The following is a 14308-nucleotide window of genomic DNA, read 5'->3' as shown; positions in this document are numbered from 1 at the left end:
CACTTATCGATGGAAGTATGTTCTTGACTCCAGTAGTGGCTGTCGGAAGCTCATCTGGGCAGAGGTACACCCCTGTCCCCTACGAACTGACTGGTCCTCACAACAGATGTGAGCCTCCAGGGCTGGGGAATTCACTGTCAGGAACTGACGGCCCAGGGGTGTTGGACCAAGAAGAGGCCCTCTGGAACATAAACCGCCTGGGCAGTCAGATTGCATGTCTACAATTCAGCCACATACTCGAGGGTCAAGTGGTCCATGAAATGTCGGACAATGCAACAAGGGTAGCCTACCTCAACTGCCATGGAGGAACCAAAAGTCAGCAAGTGTCACAGGAGATAAATATCCTTATGGAATGGGCGGAAATACATCTACAGATGATCTCAGCCTCTCCCATCGCAGGAAAAGCCAACATCAGAGCAGACTTTTCTAAGCAGGGAGAGTCTGGATCCAGGAGAGTGGGTGTTGTTGGCCAAAGCCTTTCAGCTGGTAGTAGATCGCTGGGGTCTCCCGTCTATCGACCTGATTCTTCAGTCACAGAAGAGATCAGTTGACCCTGGGAACTGACACTGTCATTCAGACCTGGCTGGAAGAGGAGTTGCTATACGCCTTCCCTCCATGGCCCCTCCTAGGCAGGGTCATTCGCAGAATCGAGCGCCACAGGGGATTAGTCCTACTAGTATCTCCAGATTGGCCCAGGCATCCGTGGTATGCAGACATGTGGAGATTCTTGGTGGAGACCCCCCTTGTGCTTCCCACCTCACAGGGACCTGCTACAGCAGGGGCAGGGTCTTCAAGGATATTACTCAATTCTGTCATACAGTCTAGCCCTTGAGAGGGCTCGCCTGATGAAGCGAGGATATTCAGCGGCAGTAATTTCCACCTTACTCCACGCGTGGAAGTTCTCTATGTCCCTAGCGTATGTGCGAGTCTGGAGAGTATTTGAGGCCAGGTACGAGGAAAAAGGTGTTTCCCCTTGGATGGTCAAAATCCCACCAATTCTGGAATTTTTGCAGGACGGCTTGACTAATGGTTTGACCCTTGACTCCTTGAAGTCCAGGTAGCAGCGCTCTCCTGTTTCATGGGCAAGGTGAAGGGGACCCGCCTGTCGGCTCATCCGGATATGGCCCATTTTTCACAAGGGGTGAAGCACCACCGGCCACCCTTACGAAATTATCAGATAAGTAATTTCTCCAGTTCTCGCCAGTACTGTTGTCTGTCTTCGGAACTCTCAGCCGTTGTATGCCTTTTTGTGGCTTCTGTGAGCCAGAGGCGAGTTCTGGAATTCAATGTGGCTTCTTCTTCCACGATTGTCAGGAAAGCTTCAAACAGCTTTTCCTGTGTCTTCTAGTGTCTAAGAGTTCATTTGTGCCTTTGGCTGAAAATCTTGTCAAGCTTCCCAGAGTAATTGAACTGGAAATCCTTCCTCGGGTTTTTGATAATACACCATCTGCCTAGCTGGCATTTTCCCTATAATCTGACATCCTGTGTGAGAAACGTGCTTGCTTTTTTTCTGCTCTGTAATAACTCATAGTACAGTTCCTCCAAGTTCCTCTGTGGCTGTGATGCCTCACGTATTCTGCTCCTGATCACCACCTCTGCTTTGTCATTCCGTGTGTGTGTGTGTGTGTGTGTGTGTGTGTTGTCTGACTATGTTTTAAGATAGAAATCTGCTTCTGTTAGAGCTCTACAATTAACTTTTTTGATCAGACCATTCAACTGCTTCGTATCCTTATCTTTCTAGTTACAGGCCGGTAGTGGATTACATTGACACGCAGTTTGAAAACTACCTGCAGGAGGAGCTGAAAATTCGACGTTCTCTCTTCGACTACCATGACTCAAGAATCCACGTCTGCCTTTACTTCATCACCCCGACTGGACACTCCCTCAAGTCTCTGGATTTGGTGACCATGAAAAAGCTAGACAGCAAGGTATTATGATCTGCAACCATCATCCTGGCTCTGTTGTAGGGATGCTGACCCTGCTCTGTATGGTGAATGCACGTATTCCTTTTGGAAAGGATTAGGCAGCCATTCTCCCTATGTCCTAAGTAGCTCTCTGATGCCGTAAGCATTTTGAGTGCTGAGAGGCGGGTTCTGTATTTGGATACCAGCACACAGTGAGTGAGAGGAGGACGTGCTCCTGACCATGGTTAATGTCTCTTGTATGCTCTTGGGTGCTGGATTTGCTTCCTTTAAAAATATTGTATCTCTTAGTCTACCACCAAGTCTTCTTAGCAAATGTTGTGTTCACTTACATGAGTTTAAGGGAAGTGGGGGAAGGAGGCTGCAGAATCTCCCTGCTTATTGTCATAATTAGACTAAAATTATCATAAAAGGTTGCATAGGAGAGTGGTTTTACCGTCTTGATATTGGGAAGAGAGTGAGTACAGGGACTATGGCAGTCCTTACTAGCATCTCCTCAGCTGAGTTTGAAATGTATGTGAGCAAATGCATTTGAAATGGGAGTGAGGGGCTTTTTAAAAAAATATATCTGAATGACCCCCCTAGATTCCAGGGCTTTGGTGGCTTGAGAGCTAGAAAGGGCGTCTAACTGTTGAATAGGCCGGGTGAATTGAACTGTAACCAGCTGGCACTGAAATGCCGTGAACGAGGCCTGCAGAGGTGGTGCTTGTGATATTTCAGCATCCCAGCAGTTCTGAGCAGGCTCCCTTCTCCCCACGTAGGGGCAGCTCCCAGCAGGGAAGGTCAGACTGGGCTCACTGTGCTGGGAGGGACTGGGAATGGGGCAGAAGTGAGAGAGAGGAAAAGATACACAGCTCAATAAAGTAACGTGGGGCCGTGGTTACCCTGCTCCTAACCTGCTTTCTACTCACTTTTCGGCCGCGTTAGTCCAACCCGCGATACACTATCCCCTTTAATCCATCCTTACCGCCTCTTTAAATCCCCGGGTAACCCCTTCCGCACGCGGCATGTATATCAGATGTAAACGATCGAATTAGCTATTCCCTCCCATACAGTAACGCCCCAACTATCGCTATTTTACCCTGCCATTTTGCCCCGCGTTTAACCTGCTAACTTACCGCCTACCCCTACCCCTGCGTTAGAGGCAAGGGTTAAGGGTAGACTGCAAACTTTCCCACAAAAGAAAACCTAAAATGGGACTCTGTATTGCCACTTGAAAAACTCTAAGCGTCAGATTTCAAAATCGGGATACTTTTTCCAAATCAAAATTCAAAAACATTAAGAATTATATTGGCGCCATTAAGCCCTGGGCATTAAATATAGGAAAGGGCAGCTTTTAATCTCTTATTTACTGTCCATGTCTATTTTATTATTGTCGGCTAGCCCCCCCCCCTTTTTTTAAAATGATATTGTGAATCATTGCACTACACATGCGATTCCTTAAATGAACTTAAAACAATAATGCTAGATACATATATACTAACATTTGCAGCGAGCCCCGCTTTTGGTAAAGTTGTTATAAACACCTTAGATGGTCACTTTCCGAATCCCCCATCTCCACGCGGGCGGGCGGTCATCGAGGTGGGAGCGCATTCATCCAGGCGGCGGCGGGAGCCGGCGGGCGCGCGTTCATCCAGGCGGCGGTGGCGGGAGCCGGTTCATCCAGGCGTGGTGGGAGCCGGCGGGCGCGCGTTCATCCAGGCGTGGTGGGAGCCGGCGGGCGCGCGTTCATCCAGGCGGCGGTGGGAGCCGGCGGGCGCGCATTCATCCAGGTGTTCATCCAGGCGGCAGCGGCGGGAGCCGGCGGGCGTGCGTTCATTCAGGCGCGGCGGGAGCCGGCGGGCGCGCGTTCATTCAGGCGCGGCGGGCGCGCGTTCATCCAGGCGGCGGCGGCGGGAGCCGGCAGGCGCGCGTTCATCCAGGCGGTGGCGCCTCCTTGGCAGCATGACCCCTAATTTAAATATTGCATGGCGCCCCCAGGAGAGGTGCCTGGGCGTGCGTTAGGAAATCGGGTGCTGAACACTGAGTGCCCGCTTTCGGTGCCCTTTTATTGCATTGACCCCTTTGTGTGGGGCAGCAGATCTGTGCTTTAGGGCAGGGTGGGCTGTATAGGGAAGAAAGCTTCATGATTTTAGTCGCTTCTAATCCAAGGTCGGTCTCTCGTCCACCTCGACGTGCACCCTCCATGAATCGTTTCTGGAGATAATGATCGTGCGGAGAGCAATGCTAACCTGTCTGGGGTTAAAATAGCTAAAAGTGCACCCTATGGTAGTGTAATGGCTGGCAATGGTTAGGTATAAAATTCCAGTTAAATCACTGATGCAGGACCGGGACCCTTTTGGTACTGGGAGGGGAGATGCCTTCTCAGGATTGTTTTGGTTTTGTGTGTTTTGGAATCCAGAAGCCTTCCACGGTTCCTGAGCTGGTTTGGCAGCGTTAGATTTGATGCCCAGAAGGAGCCGGAGGTGGTGATGGAGCCCACCAGCACGATCTTGGTTCTGTTAGAGTCGCACACGTGGTACAGCCGGGGCTCTGAACCTGGTGTTTCTTTCTGAAGCCAGTGGAAGAGGGGCTGGGATTGATTGCATGGTACGGAGGAACCTTCCAGAAACAGAAAATGGCTCTGTTCTTCGAGAAAACTACATTGTGTCCGAGGATCTTGAAAGAAGCTCCCAGTGTGGGTTCTGTTTTGGCATAAAACTTGCAGGACGTTTAAGGAGAATACATTGTAGTGCTAAGTTATGCAAATATGCAGTAAGGACACTAACCTGGTTTTCATGGTCGATTTTATTGGATGTGTGGAATTTATTTAAATAGCTCATTAGTGGGTTTATCTGGCTGCCGTCTTTCTTGCCTGCAGGCCCAGTCGGGCTCTCAGGATCTCCTCAGAGAATATGCATGCATGAGAGAAAGCTGCATAATGAACTGGGTCTCCGGTGAATGTAAATATCACCTCCTGAATGCATATTGTGATTTCCTGAAATCCTAACTGCATGTGGAGTCAGTCGAACAGGTTAGAGAAGCACTGCCAAAAAGTAACTAACAAGGTAGGCGAGAAGGGGACAGGAAAGCCGTGAGTGACGTGAATGTGACTCTTTGTGGTTCAGATGTGCAGAGAGTCTCATTAGTGGTTGGAATTGGGAGCTTCCTACGTATGCAAGCCCTGACTGCAGAGCTATTAGTAGTAATATTTCAGTTTTACTAGCTGAGGCCCGGTGAAGCTTCCCGGAGGATCCTATTCATTGTCCCTCTCTAGCACTGCTTTCCCTTCACTACAGCACTCCTGCACTCTCTTGACCTCCTTCCCCGGGTCTCCGTTCCACCCTTCTCGTCTCAGAAGCCCAGCCCCCACCACACTCTGCCTCCCCACCCAGACTTCAGCGCGCGCTGACCACCCCGTCGCTGTCCCGGCCCCTGCACTTCCTGCCTCCCTCGCTGGCCTGACCCTCGCACAGTTTGACCACTTTGTTCCCCAGTCGTTAACTCTCTCAATTTCTTAAAAAAATAATGAAAGAGCCAAAAGGTCCGCGATTCTCAGCCCCTCTGACAAAACACAATTTAAACCGGCCTGCCCCGCATCTCTTCTCCCATCGCAGGTCCAGGAGTTTCAGGGGGCAGAAGTGATTCCGTGTTACTTATTCAGAAGGCTACGGTTTTTTTATTTTGCTTTTGGCTATTTCCAGTGCAGGGCAGTTCTTCCTCTGACCGATCTCTCCTCCTCCTTGTAGGTGAATATTATCCCCATAATCGCCAAAGCAGACACAATCTCCAAAAGTGAGCTGCACAAGTTCAAGATCAAGATCATGAGCGAGCTGGTGAGCAACGGCGTGCAGATCTACCAGTTCCCCACGGACGACGATGCGGTCACCGAGATCAATTCTGTCATGAACGTGAGCAATGTTGCTTGTGCTTTGCTTGGAAAAGTGTTTTCATGTGTTTTTCTTTTTTTTAGTAAGCGAGTGAGCAAAACAAAATGGAAATGAAGGAAAAGTTTGATAGGCTGAAGAGGTCAGTGGGAAGCGGAAGGGTCAGCAGTGACTCCGCAGGCAGGAGCCACCAGGCCGACGGGACAGACCGAGGCCTTATTGGTTGACCAGTAATGTGATGCCGTGTTGGAGTCAGGGATGGTAAAATGGGAAGCTGAGAATTTTATTATCGCTTTTCCACTGTGGTGCAGCGATGGAGATGCAGATTGAGGCAAGAGGATTGGCTCAACCTGCCAGACCATTTCTGATGAAACTCTTGAGTTTATTTTTGTAGCTACAAGTAGCAGCTAAGACGAGCAATGAGTGTTGGTCGTTTTGCCCTAAAATTTTCAGATGGTTAAGCAAAATAGCCAAGGCTAGAAGAAGGGTAATGGATAAAACTAGATTTGTCTTTCCTAGAGATTTTTTAATCTTCCCCCTTGCCGAGCTGTTCAGTATCACTTTACATTACTGAAGCAAGGCCAATAATAATTTAAAAACTAAATAAATACAGATTTAAAAAATACAAACAAACCCCACAGGGCCAAATAATTGTCCACTGAGCTCATCTGAGGCCTGAGCCGAGGGGAACTAAAGCCCACAAGTCAAAAGGCCCCTTGCATTTAGAGATGGAAACAAGAAACTACAAATATAGACAGAAATATTTTTGGTTTGCAGCTGGTGACTGCTTCTTACAAACTAAACACCCAAGGGCATTTGTACGGTCAGACAGAGCTCCTCCAAACTTTGGCTGGAGGCGCAGTTCTGTTTCCTAAATATGTAAAGCAACGAACAAAATAAACTTTCTCATGCTGATATCCCAGCAATTATTAAAGAGAAGAAAAGGCAGAACACGGGCTTTGAGTCCAGAGAGCCTTGTAAATATTTTTTTGTCCTCATGTGAGGATCTCTAGAGCTCTGGTATCCTTTTGCAGGGGGGGAGGAAGGGCTGGCTCCTTTCCTTTAAAGCTGGCCAGTATTCACTGGGATTGGAAGATGCCTGAGGCTAGGGGGGCCATGGACTTTCATGCCGCGGTAGCCACTGGCCCTTATCCCCAGCAGCATAGCCTCCTCCTTTCCAACAGCCCGTTTATCCCAATGACGAGACTCCCAGGAGAGGAAGTTGAATTATGTGTCCTTTCTGGCCTCACTCCCCTCCCCCTCCCACATCCATGATTATGACATCGGGCTCTAAAATGAGCTGAGTCGCACTGCTCTGTAGCACCGTCCCGAGCTGTAACCCCCTTTTTTTGTACCACGCAACAGATACCAGATCTGGCCAGAGTGGTTCACAAATCTAACATAAAACAAAAATAAATTACAATAAATAAATTTAAAAAAAAAACATAAACAACCATAAAATAACCTCCCCCCCCCCAACTCCACCATTTGAGCTCATATCCAGTGGTTACCCTAGAACAGTGGTTCTCAACCTTTTTTCTGTCGGGACACACCTGACAGATGGTTCTCACATGCGTGACACACTGACCCATGATCGTCACGGGGCTAGATATAAAAGTTCAGTTTGCATCCACGGGAACCCCCCTGACCCACAATAATGGATGTAAAGCAGAATTATGACATTCCCCATACAACTAACCCTACAAAAAAGATATTCTGGTTCTGGTGTCATCTCAGTAACAGCAACTCAAACTCCTTCTACTTCCAGGCTCAATAGCCCTACTTATGAAAAGACAGCAGTTTACCACCAATGCATGTCCTCTTGAGAAAACACAACAAATAAGACTGATAAAACTCTTACATGCTAGTAAAATATTTCATCTCGGTAACAGACACAGAACCGACCTAACATACTCCCAGGATCTGTAGTAATGCACATAAACTAATCCACACACATTTAACACTTGTATTATGGAATACACTCAAATAGGAGCAACCCTATCTATGAAAAGGCAACAATATAAATATTAAATCAGGCCCTAAAAACCAATACACCTCTTATTAGGAAAACAGAACTAGCAAGCAGCTATAGATCCCCACACAGAAATAATTGTAAAACTATACTAATAAGCAGAATAAATGTTTCTAAATAGCTATGAACAGAATAACATCCAACAATTAAAAACTATTAAAAACTATTTAAAAATTCTCCAAACACCAATAAAATATTTCAAAAAAAGCAGACACATCACATAATATTAAATAATTAAAATGGCAGTCAATCAAGAAAAATAAACTTAAAAAGCCACCTTTACTTACCCCCTCCAGCAGCTCTCCTGCTCCTCTTCCATGCAGGCCGTAGCACACAGCAGAAGCAGCAGTAGAGGCTAAGCTCTATACTCATGGTCCTCTTCCTTAATGCCCATGTCTCTCACACACACACACCATACCAGTCATGCCCCCATGACCAGTTTCTGTCTCTCACACACTAATCATCTCCCAGTCTTTGACACACACACCAGTCACCTTCCTGAACAGTTTCTCTCATGCCATACACACACACAGGCTTCCCACTCCCGTGTTCTACTTACATATACAGGCTTCTCACTCTCATAATCACTTTCTCTGTCTCACACACATTCACCAGTCTCCCATGCTTGTTCTCTCCACATGCACAGGCTTCTCATTTCTATAATCACTTTCTTTCTCTCTCTCACACACACACACCAGTCACCTGATCTCTCTCATGCATACACACACACACAGGCTTCCCACTCCCATGTTCTTTCAGATATACAGGCTTCTCACTCCTATGCTGTGTCTCACACACACCCAGGTTTCTCACTCCCATGCTCACTCTCTTCACATGCACAGGCTTCGCATTCCCATAATCACTTTCTTTCACACACACACCCACACCAATCACCTGATCTCTCTCATGCATACACACACAGGCTTCCCACTTCCATGTTCTGTCTTACATATACAGGCTTCTCCCTCACATGCTGTGTCTCACACACACCCAGGTTTCTCACTCCCATGTTCACTCTCTTCACATGCACAGGCTTCTCATTCCCATAATCACTTTCTCTGTTACACACACATACATACACACACACATACATATACACACACACACACACACACACACACACCAGTCTCTCTCTCATTTCCATGCTCGCTCTCCACTGCACAGGCTTCTCATTCCCTGAATCACATTCTTTCTCTCATATTCACACACACCAGTCTCTTTCTCTCACACACCCCGTCACCTTACCAACCAGTCTCTCGCCCTCATGCATGCACACACACACAGGCTTCCCACTCCCATGCTCTTTCTCTCACATAATCAGGCTTCTCACTCCCATGCTTTCTCACATACCCAGACTTCTCACTTCCATGCTTTTTCTCTCTCTCACACACACACACACACACACACACATCAGTCATTAATGTCTCCCACTCTCACATACCCATCAGTCATCTCCCTGAGCAGTCACTTTCATTGTCTCTCACACACACACATCAGTCATTAATGTCTCCCACTCTCACATACACATCAGTCATCTCCCTGAGCAGTCACTTTCCTTGTCTCTCACATTTACACCACATCAGCTCTCTGACCAGTTTCTCTCACTCACACACCTGCTCTCAATCACTCGCAGGCTGGCTGCTTCTTTCTCTCACTCACTTCCTTCCCACCCCCCGGAGCACAAATGGAAACTGCAGCAGCCTCCTCCTCCTCCTCCTCCAGCCCCCGCAGGCCAAGAAAGTAGAATCCCATCGGCCGCGGGAGGCTCCTGCTGCTCTCTCTCTCCTTTCTTGATTACCGGCTGCTTCCATTGCCCGGGGGCCGATGACGCTGCTGCCGCTGCTACTTTATCACGCTGCACGGGCCGGCTCTTTCTCCTTCCCGCGCACATCACTTCCTGTTCCGGGTCACGAGGGGGGGGGGCGCGGGAAGAAGAAAAGGCCCAGCCACGAGTGCCACAGCTTCTTTTAGCGCCGCTGCCGTTCCCGCTGGGCTTGAACGCGCTGATAGCCCGGCGGCAACGGCAGCGGGGAAGGAAGAGCAGCGGGAGAGACCCGGAGCACGCGACCCACTACCCGGTGCTTGGCGACCCACGAGTGTGGCGCCAAGCACCGGGTGAGAAGCGCTGCCCTAGAAGGTGATGCATGCAGTCTGTTCCAATAGATAAGAAATCAGGCCCTCCCGGTGCCTTTTATTTTTTTTAGGTTTTAACTTTCGTGCAAAGTATAAATGACTTTGGTGGCTGCTGTGCGAAGAACGCGAGGATCCGCATTTGACAAAGACGTTTCCAGTGCATTGTAGCGATCGAGGCGTTACTTTATCCAGTCCCCACGGGACTGGCAATAAAAGCATTCGTGTGAATGCCAGGTTATTTATAATGCAGTTGTCCTGGCACAAGAGCTGTGTCCACATGAGATTAAGGCTTTCGGATGAGGTGCGATGATCGTGGCCTTTCTCCTTGCAGGCTCATCTACCGTTTGCTGTGGTTGGAAGCACAGAGGAGGTGAAAGTGGGGAATAAACTTGTGAGAGCGAGACAGTATCCCTGGGGGGTTGTGCAAGGTGAGTTTCCAGCGTACCCAGAAATTTAGCATGAGGAACTGTGGACGGTGGTGGTGGGGGGTGATAATGCTCATGACATTCAGAACCGGTAGTACATTTTTGTTTTAACATTTCCTGAGGCCTCTTGTATTGGTGGGAGATGTTTCCAAGCTGTCGCTCTCATGATCAGGGAAATCGCCAGTCTCCTAACCATGTGATAAATTCTTTCACCATGTTGGGTCGCATAGTGCTGAGGTCTCTCTGTGTTTGCACCTGGCCTTGCTGACAGTCAAACTCCATTGGGTGTCAAACATGTTCTGGAGCAAATGATTGCTGTATTATGGACCAGTGGTTCATTTATCCATGGAGTGTGAAACTAGAAAGATAAGATGGAGTTGGTTATTCAGGCTTGCCCAGTATAATTTCATAAAGCCACACACACAAGATTGTTCTGAAGAATTTATTTTCCCTGCTGAGATGGGTTTGGGTACAAACTGTTGTTTGCCCTTCCAGCCTAATTCATGTGAGAGCATCAGGACTTGTCCAGAAAGGGAATGAATCCCCAAGTGTGTAAACTTATGCCACCCAACTTGGATAATCTTCATTTACTAGGAAATGGCTTCAGGATGAAAGGTCATGGGCAGGGCACCTCTTTGAGTTGTCGCTATGACCAGCAGGGTGTGCTGTCTTTGGCTATGACTTGCCGAGTTGACTTTATTTATTTTTGATTAAACAGTGGAGAATGAGAGTCACTGTGATTTTGTCAAGCTGCGAGAAATGCTTATTCGAGTCAACATGGAAGATCTTCGAGAGCAAACTCACAGCCGGCACTACGAGCTGTACAGGAGATGCAAACTGGAGGAGATGGGGTTCAAAGACACAGATCCTGACAACCAGCCATTCAGGTAGCGCGTTGGGCCCTGCTGTCCACCTTCCATTGTAATTCTGGGTTTAACTTGTGAGATGCTCTGGCATCTCCTCCCTTGGGAATTGGAAAGAACCGGTCAGCTACTGGTTCGGGTCAGATATTGCTACGGGCAAGGCACTAATTGATTTGAAGGGGAGACATTAGAGATGTTGGCCTACTGTATCACCCTGACTGGGATTATTTGTGTTTTGCCATGTACAGTGCCATGTACACTTTCGGCACTATGGTTAATAAGTAAAAGCTTCATGCAGACGTGCCAAGCTGCCCATGCTGTTCCCTGGTTGATACCATGTTATAACGCAGTAGGGTTCTGCATATACCTTTATCAAGGGAAGTAGTCATCTGTGCGTTCTCCAGGTGTCAGAACCATTCATGGTTCCCGCACGATAGGGATAGGCTCAAAGTTACTGGGAGTACTCCCGAGAGTTCTTCATTAATACTATGGCAGTATTTGTTATTGGGATGTGTGAAAAAGGGCTAATGGCCCTGACAGTCCGTCCATTCTGGGTGCTGTCGTGTTTCTGGAGCCTAGACAGGGGGTACAAGTAGTAGCCATGTTTTATTTTTGGGGGTGGAGCGGGGACTACCCCCGGCTTCCTCTTGCTATAGCAGGTTAGTCAGGTTGAGAGCGTCCTCCAGCAAGGCTTCTAGTTTGCTCCTGTGTTGCATTCGCAGCCTTCAAGAAACGTACGAGGCCAAAAGGAAAGAATTCCTAAGCGATCTGCAGAGGAAAGAGGAGGAGATGAGACAGATGTTTGTGAGCAAAGTCAAGGAGACTGAATCGGAACTGAAGGAGCGAGAAAGGGAGGTAGGTGTGGCAAAGCCCCTGCCCAGGGGGGTTTATATCCTCTGGCTGCCCCCCTGAGAGGTAACCCAAACGCTTCTCAGCACGGGGTGGGTAAATCTGTCCTTCCAACCCCCGCATGCAGTTTGTCTTTGATCGCTGCTTCCTTTGCTCCTGGAAGGGGTTATTCACGCTTACAAGAAAATAAAATTGCAGCTGGCTGCCTGTTTTATACATTTTCATGTTGGTAGCTGGGTGCTAACACGGTTTTTCAAACTAAATTGAAATTCTGTGTATGTGTTGGTTTTTTTTTCCCAAGAAGTTGTCGCAGGCCCTATCTGACTGTCAGTCACAGCAGGCCCCAACTTTTAACGTGGCACATCTGCTTCCGGATCAAAATGGGGAAATAGCCTGTGGGCCTTTTTTTTTTTTTTTTTGAGGTCGATTCTTGATGCCATTAAGTCACGTAAATCGATCATCTGAAGACCCAGAAGGTGTGGCACGTAGCCACATAGAGAGCTGGGGTTCCCGGGGCAGGTATAGTTTGGGGAAAGAGAGGCGGGCACGGGTAGATCATGTCTTAAAATCTACGTGTAGTGTGTTTTCCCCATAAAAAAAAAAAAATGGATAAAATATCCGAAGAGGGAGCAGTAGTTTCAAGGTTAAAGTCCATCTGCGCTTTTACTTTGAAAACTGCTGCAAACCCCTAAGATTAACCCCCTGTCCCCTCCCCCCATCGAGCCCCCGCACTTATCGCTTAACGGTTATTTATAAAACTGGGGGCTTCTGCTACTTTGGGAGCTGCCTGCGCAGGAAGAGTTTATGAAAAGGCGATCAGGGGTGTTTCAAACCGATAAATCCGTTTTGTAAAAAGCAAACCAGATGAAGACCACCTTCCCCTGGGCCCCTCAAAAACAAATCCCGATGGCTCTGCTGGAACAGTGGCGGCTTGCGGGGATTCACGCCGGTGGCGAGAAGCAGATTTCCCCAGAAGGGCCTGGGGTGTGGGACGAGCCAGCGGGACCGGGATGGTTACGAACGATATCCGTAGGGACCTTTTTGTTTTCAGTTTTTATTTTATTGTTCCCAGGAATTTCAAAACAAAAACGATTAAAAACTAAAATATTTACCTGGGAAAAATGTCATTTATTTCCTTTGATTTCTTCTGGGATTTTTTTGCTCTTGTTTAATAAACGCTGATAAATTCCTTGGAAAAATTAAAATAAAAACTGAAAACTAAGCTCTCTAAATATACCTAACCGGAGTTCCTCTTTAAATGTCTACAGCTCCTACGTATTTCATGATACTAAATATTCATTTTAATTGCACTCATGTGCACATTAATTCTTCTGCGTCATGGCTTGGATGTTTTAGCTCAAAACCTCTCATTTGTATTTTGTGTGTCTTGATTACATTGTAAGGAGTAAGGTCGCTCTCGGTGCGTCTCTGTACGGTGCTAGGCTTATCTGGTGCGCTCTATAGCAGGGGTAGGCAGCTCCAGGCCTGGTTTTCAGGATATCCACAATGAATGTGCATGCACTGCCTCCCTTGTATGCAAATATCTCATGCACACAGATCCATAATGGTGATTTATTTTGTAAACGTTTCCCAAGTTGATCTCGATGTGGATTAGTCCAGGTCTAGGGGTGCTGTGTGGTAAAACCAGAAGCAGCTTGGCCCTAGTCATTTGTCGCAAACGCGGTTGATCCCGGCGATAAGCTGCACACGATCTCACAACCGTCGGGGGGAAAGATTTCCAGTGTAAAGCGAGGAATGAGCAGCACCAGGAACACAACAGGCAAAGGAAGTGGCAGGGAATTGCTGCAACCCAGTACAACCTGGAGCTGCAGCTCCCTCTTGTGATCGCATGAGAGCAGAGAGGCGATTTATATTTGAAACTCTGTTACCGATCATGGTTCATCATTTTATTTAAAATGTGTAATGAATTCTCGCATATAATCAGAGGTGATTTATTAGATTTAATAGTGAAACAGTAAGGGAGACCTGTAGGCACTTTTTTTTTTTTATTACTGTGAAAGGAGACAATGAGAACTGTGAGGTTCATATATTTGCGTCTGCTGGTTGAGAAGATCTCTGAGGACAGTAAGTTATGTGCAGGCAGGTTTAAATTTTTATGGCTCCCTTTTCCCCCCCTGCATATAGAGTAAGCAGTGATAAAACTGCCTCCCGGGGACTGAATTCTGCAGAGCGCAGTTTGGCGCCCTCTCCACGGAAA

At 47.7% G+C, this 14308-nt stretch overlaps 1 protein-coding gene across 7 annotated transcripts in view; it reads left to right on the top strand.

Moving 5' to 3' along the window:
• SEPTIN8 (septin 8) overlaps positions 1-14308 on the top strand; it is a 58577-nt gene that overhangs the window by 26804 nt on the left and 17465 nt on the right. For all 7 annotated transcript variants that reach the window (XM_029584105.1, XM_029584104.1, XM_029584102.1 and 4 more), the window contains exons 4-8: positions 1742-1928; positions 5651-5812; positions 10285-10381; positions 11097-11265; positions 11964-12096. In XM_029584105.1, coding sequence (XP_029439965.1) covers positions 1742-1928; positions 5651-5812; positions 10285-10381; positions 11097-11265; positions 11964-12096 — 748 coding nt within the window. The remainder of the gene's footprint in view (positions 1-1741; positions 1929-5650; positions 5813-10284; positions 10382-11096; positions 11266-11963; positions 12097-14308) is intronic.

Source organism: Rhinatrema bivittatum, chromosome 18 (genome assembly GCF_901001135.1).
Source record: "Rhinatrema bivittatum chromosome 18, aRhiBiv1.1, whole genome shotgun sequence".
NCBI classification, from domain to species: domain Eukaryota; kingdom Metazoa; phylum Chordata; class Amphibia; order Gymnophiona; family Rhinatrematidae; genus Rhinatrema; species Rhinatrema bivittatum.
This window is presented reverse-complemented; position numbering and strand designations above follow the sequence as displayed.